Raw genomic sequence first — 21,174 nt, forward strand, 5'->3', positions numbered from 1 at the left:
CTTTCTTGGTCCATGAGCTACATATCAACAAAGTTACACTGAAATCCATAAATAACTTTTTGAGATATACCGGTGACAAATAAACATCTGAACCAGGACTCTCAGATCACCACCAAAATTTAATCTACTCCTTATCATTCAGTTATCCACAAAGTTTCATATAAATCCATCAATAACCTTTTGAGATATTTTACGGACACAGATAAAAATAAAGTTCTCTGGCTGATCATTTGTATTTTTGAAGGAAAGAGATTATATTTAACAACTGTATTTGGGAGTATGTATATGTGTATGTAGTTATGTATATATTTACATCTATGTGTGTTTAACTGGGCGGCTGTTGCATGCCCTCCGTAATGGGAAAGTGTAGAAGAGCGGTGACCACTGAAATAGCGATAGTGCAGAGAGAGAGAGAGAGAGAGAGAGAGAGAGGTTTACTGTTGATAAAGAGATATACACAGCTAAAGGGAGACAGACAGACAGGCACAAAGGCGGGACAAACACGTAACCCCTGAGAGAGAGAGAGAGAGAGAGAGAGAGAATGGTGTACATACTGTTCCAATGATAAAGACAGCTAGACAGAAATAGACAGACACGGATGTATTTTTTTTTTTTTAATGGTACATAGACTGATAAATGGTCAGATAAACAAATACATTCACAGACAGACAAACAGATACTGAAATAAACTAAGATTAACAGAAAGACAGATAGATTGATAAATAAATACAAACATAAATACCACGAAATACAGCATCACTTACCATTCTGCTTCCAGTATTTCCACTATAAAACAGGCGTCTTAAATACCTCTGCCAGTAACCGTAGTTTCGTGTTGGATTCCTGGCGAGACTGAAGTTTACGGTGAGCGACCTTCATATGATTTTTCAACTGATTCGAAAATTTGTTACAGTGAGCGTCCTTCAACTGATTCTGCAACTGACTCGAAAATTTATGTTACACAGTGAGCGTCCTTCAACTGATTCTTTGACTCAAATTTGTTACACAGTGAGCGTCCTTTGATTCTTAAACTACCTCAAAGATTTGTTACACTGAGCGTCCTTTAACTGATTCGTTGACTCAAAAATTTAAGTTCCACAGTGAGCGTCGTTCAACAGATATTTTAATTCTGACTCAAAATATGCTGCACAAGATCTTTCAACTGATTCTTGAACTGGACGCTTGCCGTTTCGGACAACCACGTAATAAAGAAATTTTGAGTTTATAGATCTCACCTACTTTTTTTTTTTTTTTTTAACTATCAGTTGCTGTCGTTAATAAACATTAACCGATAAAATTACTATGCCACCTCCGTAATTAGTCGCCCCACCTCAACTTTAAATATGAAATCAGTTTAAAAATGGCTGGCGTACGTGGTGGCTGTTCTTACAATTACTGTGTGTTTGCAAAGAAAATTTTCCAGGACGATCCAGGTACTGATTTTTAAAGAGAAAACGAAGTGTTACCAAGAGCGACTGACTCCTAACTATAAACTATTTTGTAATTACAGAAAAGACATGATACTTTGGACGCTGGACATCCTTTAAGACAATTTCTGCATTTGGAAGGTTAGATCCGAGAGCTATGCGGTGGTTAATGATGTCATGAGGGGGTGTGGGGGAGCGCAGCCTCGTTATATGACTTCTTTCTGGTGTTTATTGTGGTTCGATCTCTTCCTACCGTCATTATTTCGTTAAACCAGGTATTATTTATGCATTATGATGGTTAGGTTTAAACTTTATGAGATGGCTATTATTGTCGGGGGATCTCGGGGCACAGCCCCCGTTAGGATAAATCTGTGTACGTGATTCGATCTATTTCTACCGCCATTTCTTTCGGAATTAACCCTTTAAGCCGTACTTCCCCATCCAAAGCCCCGATTCTCCCAGTCCCCTGTTATCGTCAAAGGAGAGGCTAACTCGGAAATGGTTAATTTGCGACAGATTTCGGGGTTAAATTTGATCAATTCACAACAGAAAACAGCAGAAAAACATTGTCACAATTAGAAGTCATGGTTGTACAAAACGGCAATTTACGGCAAACTGACCTTTTTATTCTGACTCCAAATTTTGTTACACACTAGGTGTCCCTTAACCGATTCTTTAATTCTGACCCCTCATATGGTGCAAAACTACTTCGTTCTGGCACACGAAAACTAGTCCAATGCAAGTTTTTACCTAAGATTTGCATTATCCACAGTGTGTCTCCTGAATTGCATGATACGCGTAAGTCCATTTGCAGTATTTAATTCTAGATCAGTAATGCCAAGAGACTCGTTTTTATATGAAACAGTACTGTAACTGCCTCACTTGTCGAGGCACTGATATCCGCTGACTTGTCTCTTTGAACTCGGTGTTCGGTAATGATGTCATTAATGCCACCATGTCACCGTGCATAACACTTGCATCAGTATTACATTTTTCACAAAGTATACTTTCCTTTTGACATTTCTCAGTCTAAGGAGACATAACGGGCATTGATATGCCGCACACACAACACACCACGTGCCCCACAAGGTGACAACTGAGTAAACACTGAACACCGACCGGCGCTTATTTCGATTTTCAAGCAGAAAATATCTTCATACTGTAGGTTCATGCATAATGCGTATTCATAACTCATATACACCAATAAAACACATATATTTATGTTTCTTAATGTATGGTTATCCGTAAAAATTATTAGCAAAAATAATCCAATCCACTACCTGTAGCCAGAGGCACACCCTGAAAGCCTGCATAGGCATATACAGTATATATATATATATATATATATATATATATATATATATATATATATATATATATATATATATATACAGTATATATATACAGTATATATATATATATATATATATATATATATATATATATATATATATATATAGTGTGTACACTTTTTACATATGTATGTGCGTATGTACACAATTTGAAGAGACTGCATTAACCCGGTAGTTGCCTTGTAGCCTACTTTACATGTTGTTATGTGTGTGCTCAATGCCTGGGTTTCGAACACCAGCCGTGGCTGACATTTAAAGTGGATGTCATTAGGCGTGTGTCCTTTCGTATGCGTACATATGTTGGCATCCTGGTGGTTTACCAGTGACATACTGACACACACATACAAACACAGCCATTACAACACTTACCCTTTTACGCTCACCACTCTTCCTACAAACACCCCTTCACCATTTCAGTAATTTAGCCAGTATGGGAAAGGATTCAAGTCTGGCTTTCGCTCTTCCTTCGAGGAGGATGTCTGGTATTCAGTAGTCCTATTAATTATCGACTAATACAGATGTGTGTGTGTGTGTGTGTGTGTGTGTGTGTGTGTGTGTGTGTGTGTGTGTGTGTGTGTGAAACCTAAGAGGGAGTGTTGGGGGCTGATCTTAATACTTTCACCAGTAATCGGTTCTTGGTTGGGACAGCTCTAGTATTCTGTTCCAGCTAACGCCAGACGATAGGATTCAGCTGAGTGAATCCTAGGAGTGTTACTGCTACCACCATTAACCCCTTCTTATCCATTACGTACATTTTCAGTCTATTTTTGCTACCTTCAGACGATTTATTTCAAGTAAAGGGTAAATATCTTGGGGGTGGAGGGGTTTATGAAGGCTGGACCAAACCCCTCCAGTTTGAAAAGCCTCTCTCTCTCTCTCTCTCTCTCTCTCTCTCCGATACAGTTCATTAACCCCTTCAGTATGAGAGGTCTTTCCTAAGTTGAATAATATCGTATGGAAGCAAAAGGAATATACTGTAACAAGCATACCAGGTCCTGAGTGTGAATATTAAGTCATCCCGGTTGCTGTGACATTGCTTTCTCTTAGAGCCTCCTCCTCCTCCTCCTCCTCCTCCTCCTTCTTCAAGCAAGCTGCGGAATGGGAAAAATAAGTCCCCTACTGAAGCTGTTAAGAATATAAACGTCTGCAGTTATAATAATAATTAATAATAATAATAATAATAATAATAATAATGATAATAAAACTATCGTACTGTTGGTATTGTAGTGTTGGTAGGGTATGTAATGTAGTGTTGGCAATATAATGTTGGTCGTGTTGTGTTGGTAGTGCGGTGTAGGTAGTGTGGTGTTAACAGTGTGGATTGTGTAGTACTGGTAGTGTGCTGGTAGTGTAATGTTGGTAGACTGGTAGTGCAGGGTCGGTAGTGGTATTTGTAGTATAGTGCTGGCAGTGTAGTGTTGGCAGTGTTAATAGTGTTGGTAGTGTAGTGTTAATAGTGCAGCGTTGCTATTGTAGTGTTGGCAGTGTAGTGTAGGTGGTGTAGTGTTGGTTATGTAGTGTAAGTAATGTGTCAGCAGTGTAGTGTAGATGGGGTAGTGTTAGTAGTGTAAGTAATGTGTTAGCAGTGTAGTGTAGGTGGGGTAGTGCTGGTAGTGTTGGAAATGTGTTGGTAGTATACTGTAGGTAGTGTAGTGTTGGTAATATAGTGTTGGCAGTGTAGTGTAGGTAGTGTAGTGCTAGTAGTGCAGTGTTGGTAATACAGTGCTGGACTGGTGTTGGTATTGTAGTGCTGGTAGTGGATGGTAGTGTAGTGTTGGTAGTGTGGCATTACCATCTCTACTTAGATTAGTGTGATGTGTGTAGTGTTGGTTGGCAGCTTGGTAGAGACACCGGAAACTGATAGAGATACCGGAGATAAAAATTGGTGTTCTCTCTCTCTCTCTCTCTCTCTCTCTCTCTCTCATACAGTGGCCGTCATTACGTTGCCAACTTATTCGTTAATCTCTCTCTCTCTCTCTCCCTCTCATACAGTGGCCGTCATTACGTTGCCAACTTATTCGTTAATCTCTCTCTCTCTCTCTCATACAGTGGCCCTCATTACGTTGCCAACTTATTCGTTAATCTCTCTCTCTCTCTCTCTCTCATACAGTGGCCCTCATTATTTTGCCGGCTTATCTGTTAATCTCTCTCTCTCTCTCTCTCTCTCTCTCTCTCTCTCTCTCTCTGCTAATAGATGCCTGAACAAAAACATGCATCTACTGCCATGAAAAATGCTATTTATTCACTTTAGGGATCAATACCACCGTCAGCTTCAATGTTTAGTCGTGACAGTAGATTAGAATATGGTGCTAGTCACGCAGAAGTATTATGAAAAGAAAGTTGGGCCGTAGTATCATTTTATTCTGCTACTGTGCTGAGGAAATAGGCTTCAAAAATAATTCTCAAAACGACCAAAATTCCCCCTCCTATTCAAAGTGATTGAACTATGGATAAATGCAGGGGTAGATTTGCCATATTTTCTCTCATTCCGTAGAGAAATCAATACGGATGAGGCCTTTAATGGTGCCAGAGTTACAAACTGTTAACTTGCGAATATAAAAATACCAGGCTTAAACTCAAAAGGTCATAGTGCAAGAGTGAATAGTAACTGAAAACAGGATGATGAGGGATAGGATGATGAAAAATGGGACAATGAAGGGTTGTAATGAAAGGGGAAAAGAGGAATTAATCCGGTGAGAGAGAATGAGAGCAGGTGGGTGTGTGCGTGAGCGGGTCTTTGGTAATATTAAAGTGTTACTCAAGGTGAGTGACTCACCCTGTCGGGTAATTACTCATCCAACCTACACATAATCTAACAAAGTATTGGACTGTAATATCAGCTGCACAATTGAGCACAATGTACGCGATAAGCACTGGTGAGAGGGAAGAAAAGAGTAATGTCGTGAGAAATAATAAGCTCGACTTCAATATACACGTTACACATATCCATCAGTTTGTAAGGCCTACTATTATAAAAATATAATCAATAGTGTAATGGAGAATAATTATGTATAATTCCGTAGCGAGAAGGTATTGGGGTGTGGTAAAGCTGGCAGAGAACCATCGACTCAGTCCAAGTCTGCCCGGAAGCCCTGAGTGAAGCCATCGCCCAAACTTGTAAATAACTAACTAAATCACCACAGCAGTGGGCTGAGGCCGCGTGTTTGCCGTTTGTGTGGTCACCCAAAAATCAGACAAAGGTGAGGTGTGTCTCGGGTGGGGAAAAGTGGCAGTAACCGGCCTGCGCGAGTCCAAAATGGCCGATATAAGGGGAGGTGTAGGAGTTTTTGCGGAGGCTACACCCTGTTTTGGCTGGGTGGATGCAGGACAATTTCGCCCCCAGGACAGGCCAGGGCACGCCACCTTCACGTCGCTAAGGGAATATATGCCCCGAGGAGTAATACCCTCGTAATTCATGTCCGGGTAACCCGTAAATGCAAAATAAATCAAGCGGTGCGGTGCCAGTCTGGGGGGTGTCTGGGTATTTAAGGGGGAAAAAAAAAAACTTCGGCTTTTACCATATAAAGTCTTAGCAGTATGAACACTGTACCTCCTGTTTTTATTTTATTCAGGCTGCCTCCATACGATTTTCTTTAATCTGGGAAGGGCTATTAATATTGGAGGGGGTGAAGGAAGGCCATACTTAACCTCTCCAGTTTGAAAAATTCGTCTGTGCTGAGTAAAAGTGTTTGGTGGTAGCAGGGAAAGAAGTTTGACGCTAGCCTCCCATTTCTTAACCCATATGAGATGCACACACACTGTTATCTTTAATTAATCTGTCCCCTTTTTCTTCAGGTTATTGAGCCAAGTGCTGCACATCCTTAATTGGAAAACATGAACTATTATATATACTAGTGTACACTTACAGGTCTTTTTCCTTTTTAATTACTGTACAGGGAGTATTATGTTATCAGTTAAAATAGGTTTGAGTAATGTTATTCCTTCTGATCTTTTTTAGATAAATGTTTGCTAGAAGCCACAACTGGGATTCAGGTATTTGGGTAATCATCAGTGAGACATGAGACCACCTTATTTTCCATTTACCATAATTCTGTATATAGATTGTCTTTTCCTCATTTATTGGTGAATTCTCTTCATACTCGAGCACACATATCTCAGAGTTACACCATGTCTCCAAATCATTTCAAAGTTAGGGAGAAAAATAAGTCCCTGACATCTAATATACCCTATTTTGAAATGTTTTTGTTTAAGGACCTTATGCTTAATTGTCAAGTTGCAGAGTGGAATGCAGACCTCCAATTTTTTACCTTCTCATACACGTGATGAAGATCACACCTTCCAGGCTTCCTAGGCTATATAGTAGCTGAATGCACCCTGTATTGTGGGATGCAGGCTAACCCTACCTAATAGCAACAGGCATCCGTTTAACCCGCCCCATCCCGACCACTTTTCCACCACTGACTCCCCCCAATCCCGACCATTTTTGGATATATTTTTTTTTTTGGCCCAAACCTCTGCTTTTGGTGAGAAACATCAAAAAATCATAGAGAAATCGCTCACCTGAGGTTTAAAATACTCAATAAGGGTAGCAGTACCTCCTCACCTTACTGTGTTTTCTATCAGGCTGGCTCCAAAGAAACCGAGTTCTATGGGAGTGTTACCATTCCACACCACTCATAAACGGTATTTATTTATTTATTTGGTATGAATTTATATGTAGTATGAGAGAATATTGGTTTTCACACAGTAATATAGGGAATATAAGCATTGTTTCACTCATGAAACACATCAACATACCTGACTTTTTTTGGCGACATTACCTGATCATCATTTCTGACTGTTTCTTCCTCTAATGCTATGTAAAGTTTGTCCTCCACATTGTCATCGATTGGGGAATCACTCTAGCCCTGAATTTCGTACCATGGCATGACATGGCTTTACTGGCCAGGTCACTGGTAACAGGTAAATTGCTGAGACAATGGTGTGCAGGGGGGGGGGGAGGTCATGCTTGGTAAGGCATTGTCCCTGCCTGGCATCTTGTAGAGGAAGGTGTCCCGTGTATACATACCAAAAATCACTAGCGAAAATTGAAAATTGTGCAAATTAGGGATCTTGCAATTGATTCGCGTTAATGAACGTCAACGGGATTGGCAGTGACAAAACGTGTGGACGTTAATTCACGTCGACGGGACACCGTAGGTTAATGGCCATAAAAAATTTAGGGCCTGGATTCCACGTTGCGATTTTCAGTAAGCATGCGGCACTATCATAATTTTCTGACGCTTTTCTTCTGTGACATCTTTATTGCATATTATCATTATTATTATTATTATTATTATTATTATTACAGTGATCACTCCACTATCCGATGTAATAGAGCCAAAGGCATGTCCGGAAACTGGGCCTCTGACTGCTGGACTGGTACTTATGACCCTAACCCAGCCTAACTTTGAAAGCCATCTAAATAACTCCCTACCGGACATGCAAAGCACCTATTTTAAACCCATTTAAGACCCTATTCACACCAGTAATGGACATAAACCATGAAATAAATGTAAAGGAACCAAAGAATGAGGAATTAGAAGCTACTGTACCTCATCCAGGGTAATTACAGCACGTCTGTGGCCGTCTTCTCTAAGGCTTTGGCAGTGGTGAAAATGCTCTTGAAGCACATACAGTAATCCAGTGTTGTGCTGCACTTAATTCTTTGCTCTGTGAGTTATAATTGTTTAACACTGCACATTCTTCTTAATTGAACCACGCGAGTTTCAACCGCCACTTTGCACTCCACACTTAATCCTTTGCACTCTAAATTCTAATTTCTTAACACTGCACAACACTGTAAATTCCTATGTGGTATAGTGGCGAGGTATTGCTGTATATTCACTGTTTATTAATAAAAAACGAGCACGTGCGGCATCCATTATGATGGACGTCTTCCCTGAACGAAGGTTAGGCAGTAACTGGGGACAGGGTTGCCAGATCTGAACTCGGCCACATTACCAAACTCCTCATTTTTCATTACCAAATTTAACTTTTCATGACCAAATTCTTAAAGGAAGCATTTATTCTTCACTAATATGTACTGTACAGATGGAAATTATCACTCTCCTTATAATCAGCAGCTTGTTTATTTTTGTACTGTGTATGCTAGCAGATTAATCAAAGAAAGCAGACAGTCTACCGTCCCCATTCTCTATATCTTCATACATGTGAAAAATCTGTTTGGTAATGGATCATGCTGATTCACTACCAAACGAACTTTTCAGTACCAAATTGGCAACCGTGGTTTGTGAAGGGGGAGGAAGGAAGGGGTGAAGGGGCCATGGTGTAAACAGCTGTTTGACGCTGCATGGCAATTTCACATTATTGGTGGGAAAAAATTCGTTTTTTTTTTTTTTTTTTCCTTGGTCATTTTTGGGTTCCGAAGGTCCAGGCCCATAATGTCCGGAAAGTACAGGGATTACTGTATTATTATTATTATTTCTTTTTCCTCCCTTGGGGGTGTTCATACCGAGGGTATCATTGCATCTTCTTTTACCCTAACCTGGCCCAAATTTCTCTCTCTCCACCTGTTTTGCTGAGCTGTAACAGGAGATTTAACACTAGAGTATGATGCTGGTCATGAAGAAGTGCTGTGGAAAGGATGGAGAGTTGTAGTATCATCTTTTTCTGCCACTGAGCTGTGAAATAAGCTGCAGTTGGATGAAAATTCAGGCCATGCTGAGGTAAAAGGACACAACTCCAGGCATCATTTGCAACAGGAAAGGCACAGAAAAAAAAAAAAATTACTAAATGATGCAAGACAGAAAACACTACAAAATACAGTGCAGTCACACCCCACTATGCGATACCCCACTGTAGCGATGTAAAAAAATTAACACCCTTCCCCGCCTATTGATGGCCAGTTCCCAGTTATCCAATGGGCTTTTTTGAACGATTCTTATTATAGACTCAAATTTTGTGTTTAGGTTGATTTATAAACTGTTGAGACTTAGATTAATGTGTTTTAGTCACAGGTGGGATGAAAACTCATTTTTGGGTAGCTACAGTTTACTAAGTTTGAATTTTATTTTTTTTTCCAGGCATTTTTAATGATTCTCACATTTTATTGTTGGGGTTAGGTGAGTTATAGGCTGCAATTTGGCTTAATTTTGCATGTTTTAAAGCTATTTGAGGGTTTAGGTGAGCTACAAACTTGTTTTTGGACTCATGTGGGTGGGTTTTAGCCTTGGTTGGGGGAGGTAATTCCAAGGCTTCCAAACGTATCCCCATACTTTCTGTTATGACGCCCCCTTTTAATGATACCACAGCTCAACGATGGGTTTTCCCAAACGCATCTCATCATTATAACAAGGGTGGCCTGTACTTGAATTCTAGTTGTGACTACTGCTAAATATTATCCATATACTGTACTTTATTACTGGTAATTAAATTTCAGGAGTCAGCTTCCTTTCTGTAGTTTTCCATTTGTTATTTCACAGATTTCTAGGATTCTTCATCCTTTACATCCATTTGATAGTTTTACAACGTTGGGTCTGGTTAGTACTTGGATGGGTGACCACCTGGGAACACCAGATGCTGTTGGCATAACGTTCTCCCTACGTGTCAAGTGGGGTTGGTGGAGGATTAATGCCCCTCCCTGTAAAACAATTAACTCTAAGCCTTGGCCACCCCGTTTGGGATACATGGCGTCTGGCAATGAATGAATGATAGTTTTACATTTTACGATTTTTTTTTATTTATTTATTTATTTTTTTTAAGCCATTGGCCATACATGCATCCCCCCCCCCCCAGATAATAGATTACCGTACTGCCTTAATCCTAACACTTTCAGTTGAATGACGTACAGCCGTGTTCATGGATAAGGATATACTTGGCTGTGTTCTCTGTTGTAGTGGTCACTGCTGTTGGAAGATTGGACTTTTTCATTTACTGCCTGATGCATGGGCGATGTGGACCAGAATGTGAGCGAAAACAGTAAACCCTCAATTATCCGGCGTAATTCAGTCAAGCCCTATGCTGGTTAAAGCAAAATGCCGGATATTGCATAATACCCCCCATTGGCTCAATATTCTGCATTGAGCCTGATATTGCACTGCTCTCCGTCCCGAACTTCTATCCTGAAAACACTTCCTTGAGTAAAATATGAAAATTAAGCATAAAATACAGTACAATAATTATACAGTACAGTAACACAGCTGCGGTTGGATATTGTTTATGAGCTGGCCGATACACCTTAGTGCCGGATATTGCATAGAACCTGCTGGTTACGTGCTGTTTCAACAACGGATATTGCATAATTTTGACGGATATTTCTTTAATGGAGCCGAGTCACCAGTGCCGGCCATTGCATTGGGTCGGATACTTTAACGATGGATAATTTAGAGTTTACTGTGGTTGTACATTCAGCTAGCGGTGGACAGTACTGGTGACAATATGACTCTGTACTATATGCATCCTTACTTATGAAGATTACTGTACTCTCTTGTTTTATATCTGCTAGCATCAGACAATTTTATTCAGTTTTGGGGAGGCTTTTTTAAGTGAAGGAGTCCGACTTATCCTTAACCAACCCCTCCATAACAAGAAAGCTCCCCAAAGTTCATAAAATAATCTTGGGGTAGAAGAAAATGAAACACCTCATTATATTAAACACGTTAACCTGTTCTTGTGGCTGAGGGAGTTGAGAGTTGGTGAGCCTATGAAGAGCCAGACAACCAAGATTAACCCTCTCCGTACAGTGACTGTGTGCGTGTGTGGTTTTATGCTACCACTGACCTTTTGGATTACAGGAGTGTTAACCCCTTCACAGCAAGGAATTCCCCCTGACTGTCATCCAGTCATTTCTAGATATGTAGAGGTGTATGGTATGTAGGAGGACTACTGGGCCTTGGAAGCTGGCTGTGAAGCCTATGCCCAGAGTTGGGGGGGGGGGGGAAGTCCCATCGGGTATCATTTAAGGCAAGAGTGGGCAGTTACTTCCGTGTAGTAAATAAAATTGGGAGTAAACTAAAAGATTTCTGTCAGTGAATTGAATGTGTTCAGCCAGTAACAGTGTGTGGGGGAGTGAGGAGTTGATGGGCCTGAGAAGAGGCAAGTGTTGAGGATTAAGGACACATAGTGGTGGCGGGGTTAGGCTGTTTCATAAGTCTGTGCCTCACCCCATTGGACACTCACTTTGTTTGCTTGGGTTACATGCTGAGCTTATTGCAGTTCACATAAATATGATGCCATGTTTCCTCTTTAACTGGAGTTGGCAATGGTACAGCGGATGTTTTTAATGGAATGGAAGCTAAACCAAGTGCCAAACCAGCTACCGGTAATTACTTTTAAATAGTTTCTGGAGGGTGGTGGGAAAAAAGAAATTTGAAATGTGTAATAAGATTGGGACTTTGATTCTATGTAGTCACTCGGAAGAAAGATCACCGACTACTTGGGCCTGAATTTTCCCTGCATAAGGGTGATGATTGTGTGTACCAGATGTATAGCCACATTTTACTCCTATGGCAGAATCTACAGGGTCAGTGGTAGTCTTCTTTATCTATCTATCTATCTATTGCCAGACGCCTCAATCCCGTTTGGGGTGGCCACAAACAAATCGCCTCCAAGTCGCCCTGTCCCCCGCCATTTCACTCCCCTGCTCCCAACTCACACCCCCCTCTCTCATATACCTCTCCACCCCATCTCTCCATCTCATCCTCGGCCTCCCCCTCCCTTTTTCCCCCTCCACCTCACTCACATACACTCTCTTCGTCAGTCTTTCACCCTCCATCCTAGCCTTTTATATTTATTTAGCCACTTCATTGTGTTGACATCAGTTTACCTTCTGTCACCTCCAGATACTTTAACTTGGAGAAGACCTTGTTCATGCAGGGAGTTTCTCTGGGACTGTATATACTGTATCTAACCTCCTGTTCAAAAAAATCTTATTCAGTGAATAAAATCGTGTGTGAACAGCAAGAAGGGAAACCTGATGTTATTGGGTTGAGGCATTCATTTAATTACAGAAATATTGCCACTCAATGTTAGGACAACTCTTCTGTTTTGTTCCACCAAATGCCAGATTGTTATTCACTTGAGTGAATATTAGTATCTTTTATTGACATATTCTTTGTTAGTACTGTACAAGTATACAGATTTATTGGGCAACTGAAACCCTTCATAGAAAAGTGGGTTATATAACTTCAAAGTAAAGGAATAAATAGCTAGAAGAGAAATTTTGTTGGTGGTGTACTTATTATTCTAGGTAATTATTATATTACCTGTTTATTTATTTAGTCGGTTTTTATGCTTCCCTTTCCTATTTCTACAAAGCCATTAATTTTTAGTGGGAAAGAATGGCCAGATAATAATACTGGTAATTTGTTAATTTTCCTGGTGTTAGGGATGTGAATATTAAACCCTTCACCATGATGACCTTTTTATTTATCTGGAATTATATGCAAAAATGGCAGAGCTCCCTCCCTAATAATGTTTATATTTTTAGTTATGAAGCATGTATTGAGGGTATTGTTATAATTACCATCCATCCATCCATCCATCCATCATTCAATCCTATGCTGCCCCATGAGGAGCATAGGAGCCCGAGGCTAGGCAAGTTGGTCCTGACATTTAAGGTGAGAGTGACCAGCCTACCTCATCCCTGAGTGGCATTACGTGATGAATAAACCCCAACCACCCGTTCGATATAAACCTACACAGGCTCAGTCTGATCGGAGTGCCTTAATTACTCACTAAACCACCAGGCACCATAATTTGGTCCTATGGTTACCACCCATTGTAGTATATGGTTTCCTGGTGTACAGGAAACCATTTGCCTTGTCACGCAGTATAGAGTCACCCATAGGCAGAAGGAAGAGGAAAGAATGAAGGAAAGAAAGACAGAAGAGGGAGTGTAAAGTCACCTGTAGGCAGAAGGAAGAAGAAAGAATGAAAGAAAGAACGACAGAAGAGGAAGGATGGAAGGGAGGAAAGGGCAGACACCCAAAGCAGCACTATATTGAGTGAGTGGATGGTGAGCGCCTCCACCTACCACAGATTATTATTGTTACCGGTATTATTATTATTATTATTATTGTTGTTGTTGTTGTTGTTCTTTTTCTTGTTAGTATATACTGGGCTCACTTTTGATCTTCCTTTATTTGTTTCCTCATATTAATTATTGCCCTTGCTTCTGACTCCTACCCAGCAGCATCTTCAGGTGGGGATAAAGGTCAGGATGGTGGTGGAGAGGTATATGGGAGAGGGAGTTGTGAGCTGGGAGCAGGGCAGTGAAATGGCGGGGGACAGGGCAACATGGAGGCTATTTGTTTGTGGCCACCCCTTACGGGATTAAGGCATCTGGCAATAGATAGATAAATAGATGGTTGTGGTGGTGATAATGATAACGATGACTGTTACAATTACTTTTCCATTGTCAGTAGTGATGATGACCTTTCTGATTCCTTTTCCAGTGTCGAGGATGCGTGAATATAAAATTGTGGTGCTGGGGTCAGGAGGTGTGGGAAAATCGGCCTTAACGGTGCAGTTTGTGCAGGGTATCTTTGTGGAGAAGTATGACCCCACCATTGAAGACTCTTATCGCAAGCAGGTGGAGGTGGATGGACAGCAGTGTATGTTGGAGATATTGGATACTGCTGGCACGGTAAGGGAATGGGGGGGGGAGAGAGAGAGAGAGAGAGAGAGAGAGAGTGTGTGTGTGTGTGTGTGTGTGTGTGTTTGTGTGTAAAATTTGAGGTGGATAACCCTGATCAGTCTGGCCAAGGAGACCCAGCATCTGACCTTGCCGGGCTCTCCCTTGCAGTGATCCAATGTTCCCTTGTGGTGGACAGTGCCTTGACAGTGGCAAGACGTGTGGAAGTTTAGGTCACGGGGGGATGCTGCACTTGTGTCACTCCACCCAGTTGACAGGGGCACCATCTTAAGCCCTACATCACCCCATTATTTGGTTATATGATTGCCACCCAGTGTTTGCTGACATTGTATGGGAAGAGTGCTGTGTGAGAGAGTGAGGGGGGAGGGAGAGAGCATTCCTAAGTTGATAGAGATTTGTTATGTTTGTCTGGCCATAGGTGATGCTCTAATAATGATGTGTTAGGGGAGAAATGATGGACATGCCCTAAGACACAGTGGAATTGTTGGCCAGCTTAAATGCCTGACTACACTATTAAGGGTGTTAGTATTAGCTTTGTGTTTGTGTGTTTTCCAGGAACAATTCACGGCCATGAGGGACTTGTACATGAAGAACGGTCAAGGGTTTGTGTTGGTGTACAGTATCACAGCTCAGAGCACCTTTAACGACCTACAAGACCTTCGTGAGCAGATCCTCAGAGTAAAGGTAAGTGTAGTCGGGCGTCACTTTACCCCTCAAGGATGACAAGGTTCAGTTTAATTTCTATGTGCGTTAGGTGGAGGGGGAAACCAAGGATGAGGTGGAGGAATGGAGTGAGTTGGAGGAGGGAGAAAGCAAGGATGAGGTGGAGGAATGGAGTGAGTTGGGGGAGGCATTCAAATGTTAGAGGACAGGGTGATATGGAGGGTGGTGATGATGACTGTGTGAGCTTATTTAATGGTTCAAGAAAAATGTTGATTGTTTGCCTGAGATATAGAGGGAACCAGGATTATACAACTTGACCAAGTGAATGTATGTTTGACCCATTCATTGACCATATGATTTTTATACATTTACACTTTCTGTACTGAATAATTTAGACCCTTTCTGTATATTTACCCAGAAGATGGAGGATGACAGTTGGGAACTGTGAATGTTGTGGGTAGGGTTGTGGGAAGCGGACTGAGGAAGACCTGTGCTGAGGTCATTGAGTGTGAGTTCAGGGATAAGAGACTGAATAGGGAACCTGCCAGAGATTGAGGAGCTTGGAGAACCACCATTAGGTGACCAGGGCTGACACATGCTGGAGCCTTTAGAAACTATGTGATACAGTTATCCAGCAGAAAGTTCTTTATTATTTGGTGAATTTCCTCCCGATTAATAAGTCACCGTTGATAGCTATAATACAGAGTAGGTTCATTATTAATTGTTATATTTTGCCCCCCATTAATGAGTCACTGATGGTAGTTACAAAAAACAGAGTAGGTTAAGCTGGTGTTGACCGGGATAAACACATGTGGTGATTATGTAACCGTCTCAGTCTGCCACTCAGTCAAAGAAAGCAGTAGTATAACTCCATTGTTTGTGCCACGAAGCTGTCGAGAGTGTTCTAAGAGATTGATATGATGCTATAATAAGGGACCTGATCTTGGAACCACAGAGCTTTCCCTGTCCTACCGTACCCTACCCAACCCTACCCTACCCTACCCTACCCTTACCCTACCCTACCCTTACCCTTACCCTACCCTACCCTTACCCTACCCTACCCTTACCCTACCCTACCCTACCCTACCCTACCCCACCCCACCCCACCCCACCCCACCCCACCCCACCCTGCCTTGCCCAGTCCCTCTACTACTTTAACCCATTCACAACAATAATTTATTTTTTATCACCATCCCCTGGTTTCATTCAGCTTAGGAGATGTTCTTTCATTGGGGGGTTATATATTAAAAAACCATTCCATGTTAAATACCCTTCCAAATCTGAATGGAAGTGTCTGGGGGAAGCACGAATAAAAAGTCACATGAATTTAGGGAGGCAATATACCATTGTATATTGATGAGAAAAGGAAAAGGAGTGTTTGAGAGAGTGTAGATTGGTGAGAGAAGGAAAAGGAGTGTTTGAGAGAGTGTATATAGGTGATAGAAGGAAAAGGAGGAGTGTTTGAGAGATTGAGAGAGATATGTAAGGATAAATATGCTGGAAGTCGTTGTGTTATGGCCCTCCCTTGTTTGGAGTGTCTCAGAATGATGATGAATGTTGTGTCGTATTTTAGGATTCAGGCAGTGTCCCTGTGATCTTAGCGATCAACAAGTCCTGACAGTTTCATTAAACTTAGGGCTAGATACAATCTTGTATATATATCGGTGAAAGAGTAGGCGCGAAAAGTGAGAAGTGTGGATGTTGGGTAGTGTTGTTAGCGGCAGACCGAAAAAGCTCTGGGATGAGATCATAGAGTTTGACCCCAGGGATAAGGGACTGAATAGGGAGGTTACCAGAGATTGAGCAGCATGGAGAGCCGCCATTAGGTGACGAAAGCCGATGCATGCAAGCACGCTGGGAGCCTTTATAAATGAGCGTTTGAGAAAGTGAGTGTGTGTGAGAATAAGGAAGCCTGGAGGCATTTCTGTTATGACCATCCCCTATTTGTGAGTTCCCTGGAGGGAGCAAGGCATCAGAGCTGATGCCAGAATAAATGATACCTGACCCGGATTCAAGGAGTTAACAATGCCTTGTATTTCAGGACACAGATGACGTTCCAATGATCCTAGTGGGGAACAAGTGTGACCTGGAGGATGAGCGTGTGGTTGGCAAGGACCAGGGGCTCAACCTGGCCAAGTCCTTCTCCTGCGCCTTCCTCGAGTCCTCCGCCAAAGCTAAGATCAACGTCAACGAGATCTTCTACGACCTGGTGCGACAGATCAACCGCAAGTCCCCCGACAAACCCACCAAAAGGCCAGGCAGTCGTCGGCCCTGTTGCCTCTTATAAAGTTACACTGTTAGCGCTTTTGTCACCCCGCGGTAAACCCAGCTGTAGCAGTCACACCTCTGCCCCTTCAATCCCGGGACATGTTATGCTGTTAATTTTACAGAAGTCCTTAGTATAAATCGCCTTTCTGATGTTTGTTTCTGATGTCATGTCCATAGTAAATTGCTGAGAAATTGCCTGTTACCCTGTCAGATGGGATGTGTGGTGTAGGAGATTTTGGGAATAGCGACCTTTTTCACTTAAAGAATGTCCATTGAAATACATACTATACAGCTTTTTAAAAATCTACAGAACCTAATCAGTTTGTACTTGCAAATGAAAGAAACTGGAAGATTCAATATGACCCTGTTGACTGTAGTTATAAGTTGAAGACTCTGGAGGATGTTTTGGTGAATAGTGCCCATGCATGCGGAAAACAACCACACACACCACCATGAGAGAGACAGTTTAGATCACCCCATATAAGGCCACTCTGCATAAATACACAGATCACATGGAAACTGAAAAATCGGATAAGATTCTTAAAGGCACACTGCAGGTAACCAGAGATGAAAACCACATTACAGCTGATGGGTTAGTTCCCACCAGTAAGTTGATATGCCAGTTTCTCCCAATTTACACAACCAGTTCTAGAATACGTTGATATTTTAAAACATTCTTGACTTAATAATGAGGACTGCCTGTATTCTTCTCTATCTCCGGACAAATTTATTCAGCTTAGGAGGATTTTTGTACACTGGAGAGGTGAGCCCCTTCAGTTTGGCTGTGTATTTTCACTCTTGGTACGTCTGGATGATTTTATGCAGTTTAGGAGAGCACCCCTTTAGCGAGAGGTAATGGAGACTACACCAAGCCTCCCAGTTCTAAGTCTTACCCAAGCTTAATAAAACCATCAATAACTACCAAGAACAAAGTGGAATAATACACTATAGGGACAGAAGGGGTTAAATAGAGCCTTCATTTACCCCTTCAGTAAGAAAGGTCTCTTGAGTTGAGTTAAAGCATCTGGACTAACAGGAATGAACTAAAAAATATGTCTTTGGATTGAAGGGAGTTACGTGCCCACTTTGTTACAGTTAATCCTAGAACTGTGAAACCCAGTCCTTTATCTCTTCATGTTATAATGTGTGGACAAGAGTACTGGTATTTAATTGTTAACAGTAACATACTTGGTTTGGTGGTTAGAATGCCCCAGCCAAATTAACAGCCATGCATAGGTTCAGTTCCCAAAGTTTTTCAATTATGTAATGCCATCAGAGGAAGTAAGCTGGTCATCTACTCTTATATATACTGTACTGGACTGTCTTGGGTCTTGACACCATAGATGGGGTGAAATGGGATTGACTATCACCAAAGCAGGGTTATTCAATCATTGTGGGGTTGTTGTGATCTGTTGTCTATATTTGTAAAGCATACAGTAACAGACCTCTCTCTGCTTTACCCTGTTGAGCCCAGGGATGTTTTAATTTTCACTCTTGCCATTTCCTTTATAATATTCAACTTAAGGCAGGCTTTGAGCTGGAGAGGTTAGCTTAAGCCTTCAATAAATCCTTCCAGTGGCTATGTTGAAAAAAATTACCCAACAGAAGTAAAACTAACTAAAATGAATGTCACCCAGATTTAAAGGATTAACCATTTTCTTTCTGTGGATGATTTACAGTATTTTGTTTAGGTGAAGGAAATTTTAGTTGTCAAAGGGTTTGAGTCTGTAGAACAACTTTCAGCTTCCTTAAATTATTCCACACCAATTAAAATAGTGTGGATTTAGCATGAATAAAATACCAGAGTGCAGTGTGTCCATGGTGGTGAAAAGCATAACCCTGTGAAACCAGTGATGTATTTCTCATTTATCTGTTACTGCTGCTAGATTATTTTATTCAGGTTGGCAGGACCCTCTGATGGTAAATAGGTAAATAGGCTATATTTTACCCTTCCAATTTGAAAAACCCGTCGAAAATCATCAGGATGTAGCGAGAGTGAAGTAAACATCATCAGATTGGAGAGGTTTAGATGCAAGTTGTTATTTGCTTCAGTGGGATGACATTAGAGAAGCAACTTAACTCACTCGCATTCACTCGTCCCTGTTACATAGCTATGGATAGATCTTGTGATAAGCTTAAAAACTGGCAGCCAGTAGTGAAGTCTTAGATCTGTATTCTCATTAGTTATGGAAGCTTCCTAACACCTCTTCCTAAGTACTTAATTTTGCTTACTGCACCTTACTGTCCTTTCCTGTGGTATGTAAATTCTTCTCACTTTACATACATGACATTCTAAATATTAACCAGCCTTGTCTAGAAGCAAAAGGAAGAGTTGTTAAGTAGCTTTCGTAACTCACCAGAATGTGGGCCTTATTGTACTTCATTCCTGTTTGCTCAGTTTTATACATGCCCTTCACTTTCATGGATTTTGTCCCTTACACCACAGGACACGCACTCACAACACACCCCATGGACTTAATAATTTCCTGCTGCTGCCATAGAATTGTTAGTAGCTTGAGTGGGTGCCTTTTTAAACTGGAAAGGTCAGATACAGCCTTAGTTGACCCCTTCATTAGGAGAGAGGTGCTGGAGAGGGACGCTTTTACATGGTGCCACTAATGTAACTGGGTGGCTTCATTTCCAGTCTGCATTATACAAACACCCCTCAACTCCCCTCCACCCACCCCCACCCCCACCTGCCACAGGGAAGAAGGTGGACTACAGGATGTCACCTTCAACTTGTAGTCCACTTTGTTCGCATTTCAGATGAACCTGGGGCTGCAACTACTACTGTCACTATGAGAGACCCACCAGAAGCTGAATAAAATTGTCTAGAGGTAGCCAGAATCAAATTTAAATGTCATTTTGGAAGTTAGTAGTAAAAACAAAGGTTATTTCTCCCACAGAATTAGAATATCCTTACCTGGTGATACACATTCAAGTAGTGGTGATCAAGTGGGTTCAGTCAGGGGTTTACATCCAAGTGGTGGTTGGGGTTTATTGCTCACATAATATCTCTCCTTTAATACTTGGATTATGTAGCTTACCTCTTGGCTCCTACATACCTGATGGGGCAGTAAAAGATTGTTGGTGTAGTGGTCAGAACAGCCCAGTTGGAGTGATGGGGGTTTATCTCCAAGAGGTGACTGGAGGTTATACTGATCATGGAATTCTAGTGAGGGAAGTAGGCTGGTCATCTACCCTTTTAATGTGCTATTCCCCTTTTACCCTAACTTGGCCTAAAATTGCCATCCCTTCATCTTGAATGCTCAGTTGTAATAGATTAGCACTAGAATATGCTGCTAGTCATGAAAAAGTGCTATGGGAATGATGTAGAGCCACAGCATTAAATAAGCTACAAGAGGATGTAATTCTTGGCCAAGTTAAGGTGAAAGAACTATAGACAGAGATAGCCTTGCCTCATAGCATTTTACCTTCAAAGGGATTGATATGTGATTGTTACTGTATGACACACAACAGGATCAGAGAAGAGGATATTAGTTAATGGCTGTTACTGTATGAGAGAGAAAAGGATCAAACAACAGTATGCGATAATGGCTGTTACTGTTAGAGAGATAGATGGATCAAGTAATCTGATAGTGGGGAATGGCTGTTACTGTTTGACAGATAAAACGATCAAGTAACAGGATATATATTGGCTGTTACTGTAAGATAAAAGGATGTCAGGTAACAGCGTAGATATAATGGCTGTTACTGTAAGATAAAGAAAAGGATGTCAGATAATAGCGTAGATGAATTAACGGGATTTAAGATATATGAACGCTGTACAGTAATGGCATATTGGGCTGTGTTTCACCATATAAGATAATGGTGCCGTGAAGAAGTG

The 21,174-nt window shown here is 41.3% G+C and overlaps 1 protein-coding gene across 1 annotated transcript; it reads left to right on the plus strand.

Moving 5' to 3' along the window:
• The first annotated feature begins 5,860 nt into the window (after positions 1-5,860).
• On the plus strand, positions 5,861-18,914 carry Rap1 (RAS oncogene family member Rap1). Its single transcript, XM_080268859.1, has 4 exons — positions 5,861-5,979; positions 14,197-14,387; positions 14,952-15,080; positions 17,101-18,914. Exons 2-4 carry the CDS (start codon positions 14,205-14,207, stop codon positions 17,344-17,346), a joined length of 558 nt encoding a protein of 185 aa, XP_080124985.1. The 5' UTR covers positions 5,861-5,979; positions 14,197-14,204; the 3' UTR covers positions 17,347-18,914.
• The last annotated feature ends 2,260 nt before the right edge of the window (positions 18,915-21,174 follow it).

This window comes from Coenobita brevimanus, chromosome 30 (assembly GCF_032717465.1).
Source record: "Coenobita brevimanus isolate Jiangsu-jjx chromosome 30, ASM3271746v2, whole genome shotgun sequence".
Lineage (NCBI taxonomy): Eukaryota > Metazoa > Arthropoda > Malacostraca > Decapoda > Coenobitidae > Coenobita > Coenobita brevimanus.

Bases quoted from the DNA above. Each gene is read 5' to 3' on its own strand.
- Rap1 (XM_080268859.1), top strand. From the start codon at position 14,205: ATGCGTGAATATAAAATTGTGGTGCTGGGGTCAGGAGGTGTGGGAAAA. The intron at 14,388-14,951 runs GTAAGGGAATGG...TGTGTTTTCCAG, and splicing joins TATTGGATACTGCTGGCACG to GAACAATTCACGGCCATGAG. The intron at 15,081-17,100 runs GTAAGTGTAGTC...CTTGTATTTCAG, and splicing joins AGCAGATCCTCAGAGTAAAG to GACACAGATGACGTTCCAAT.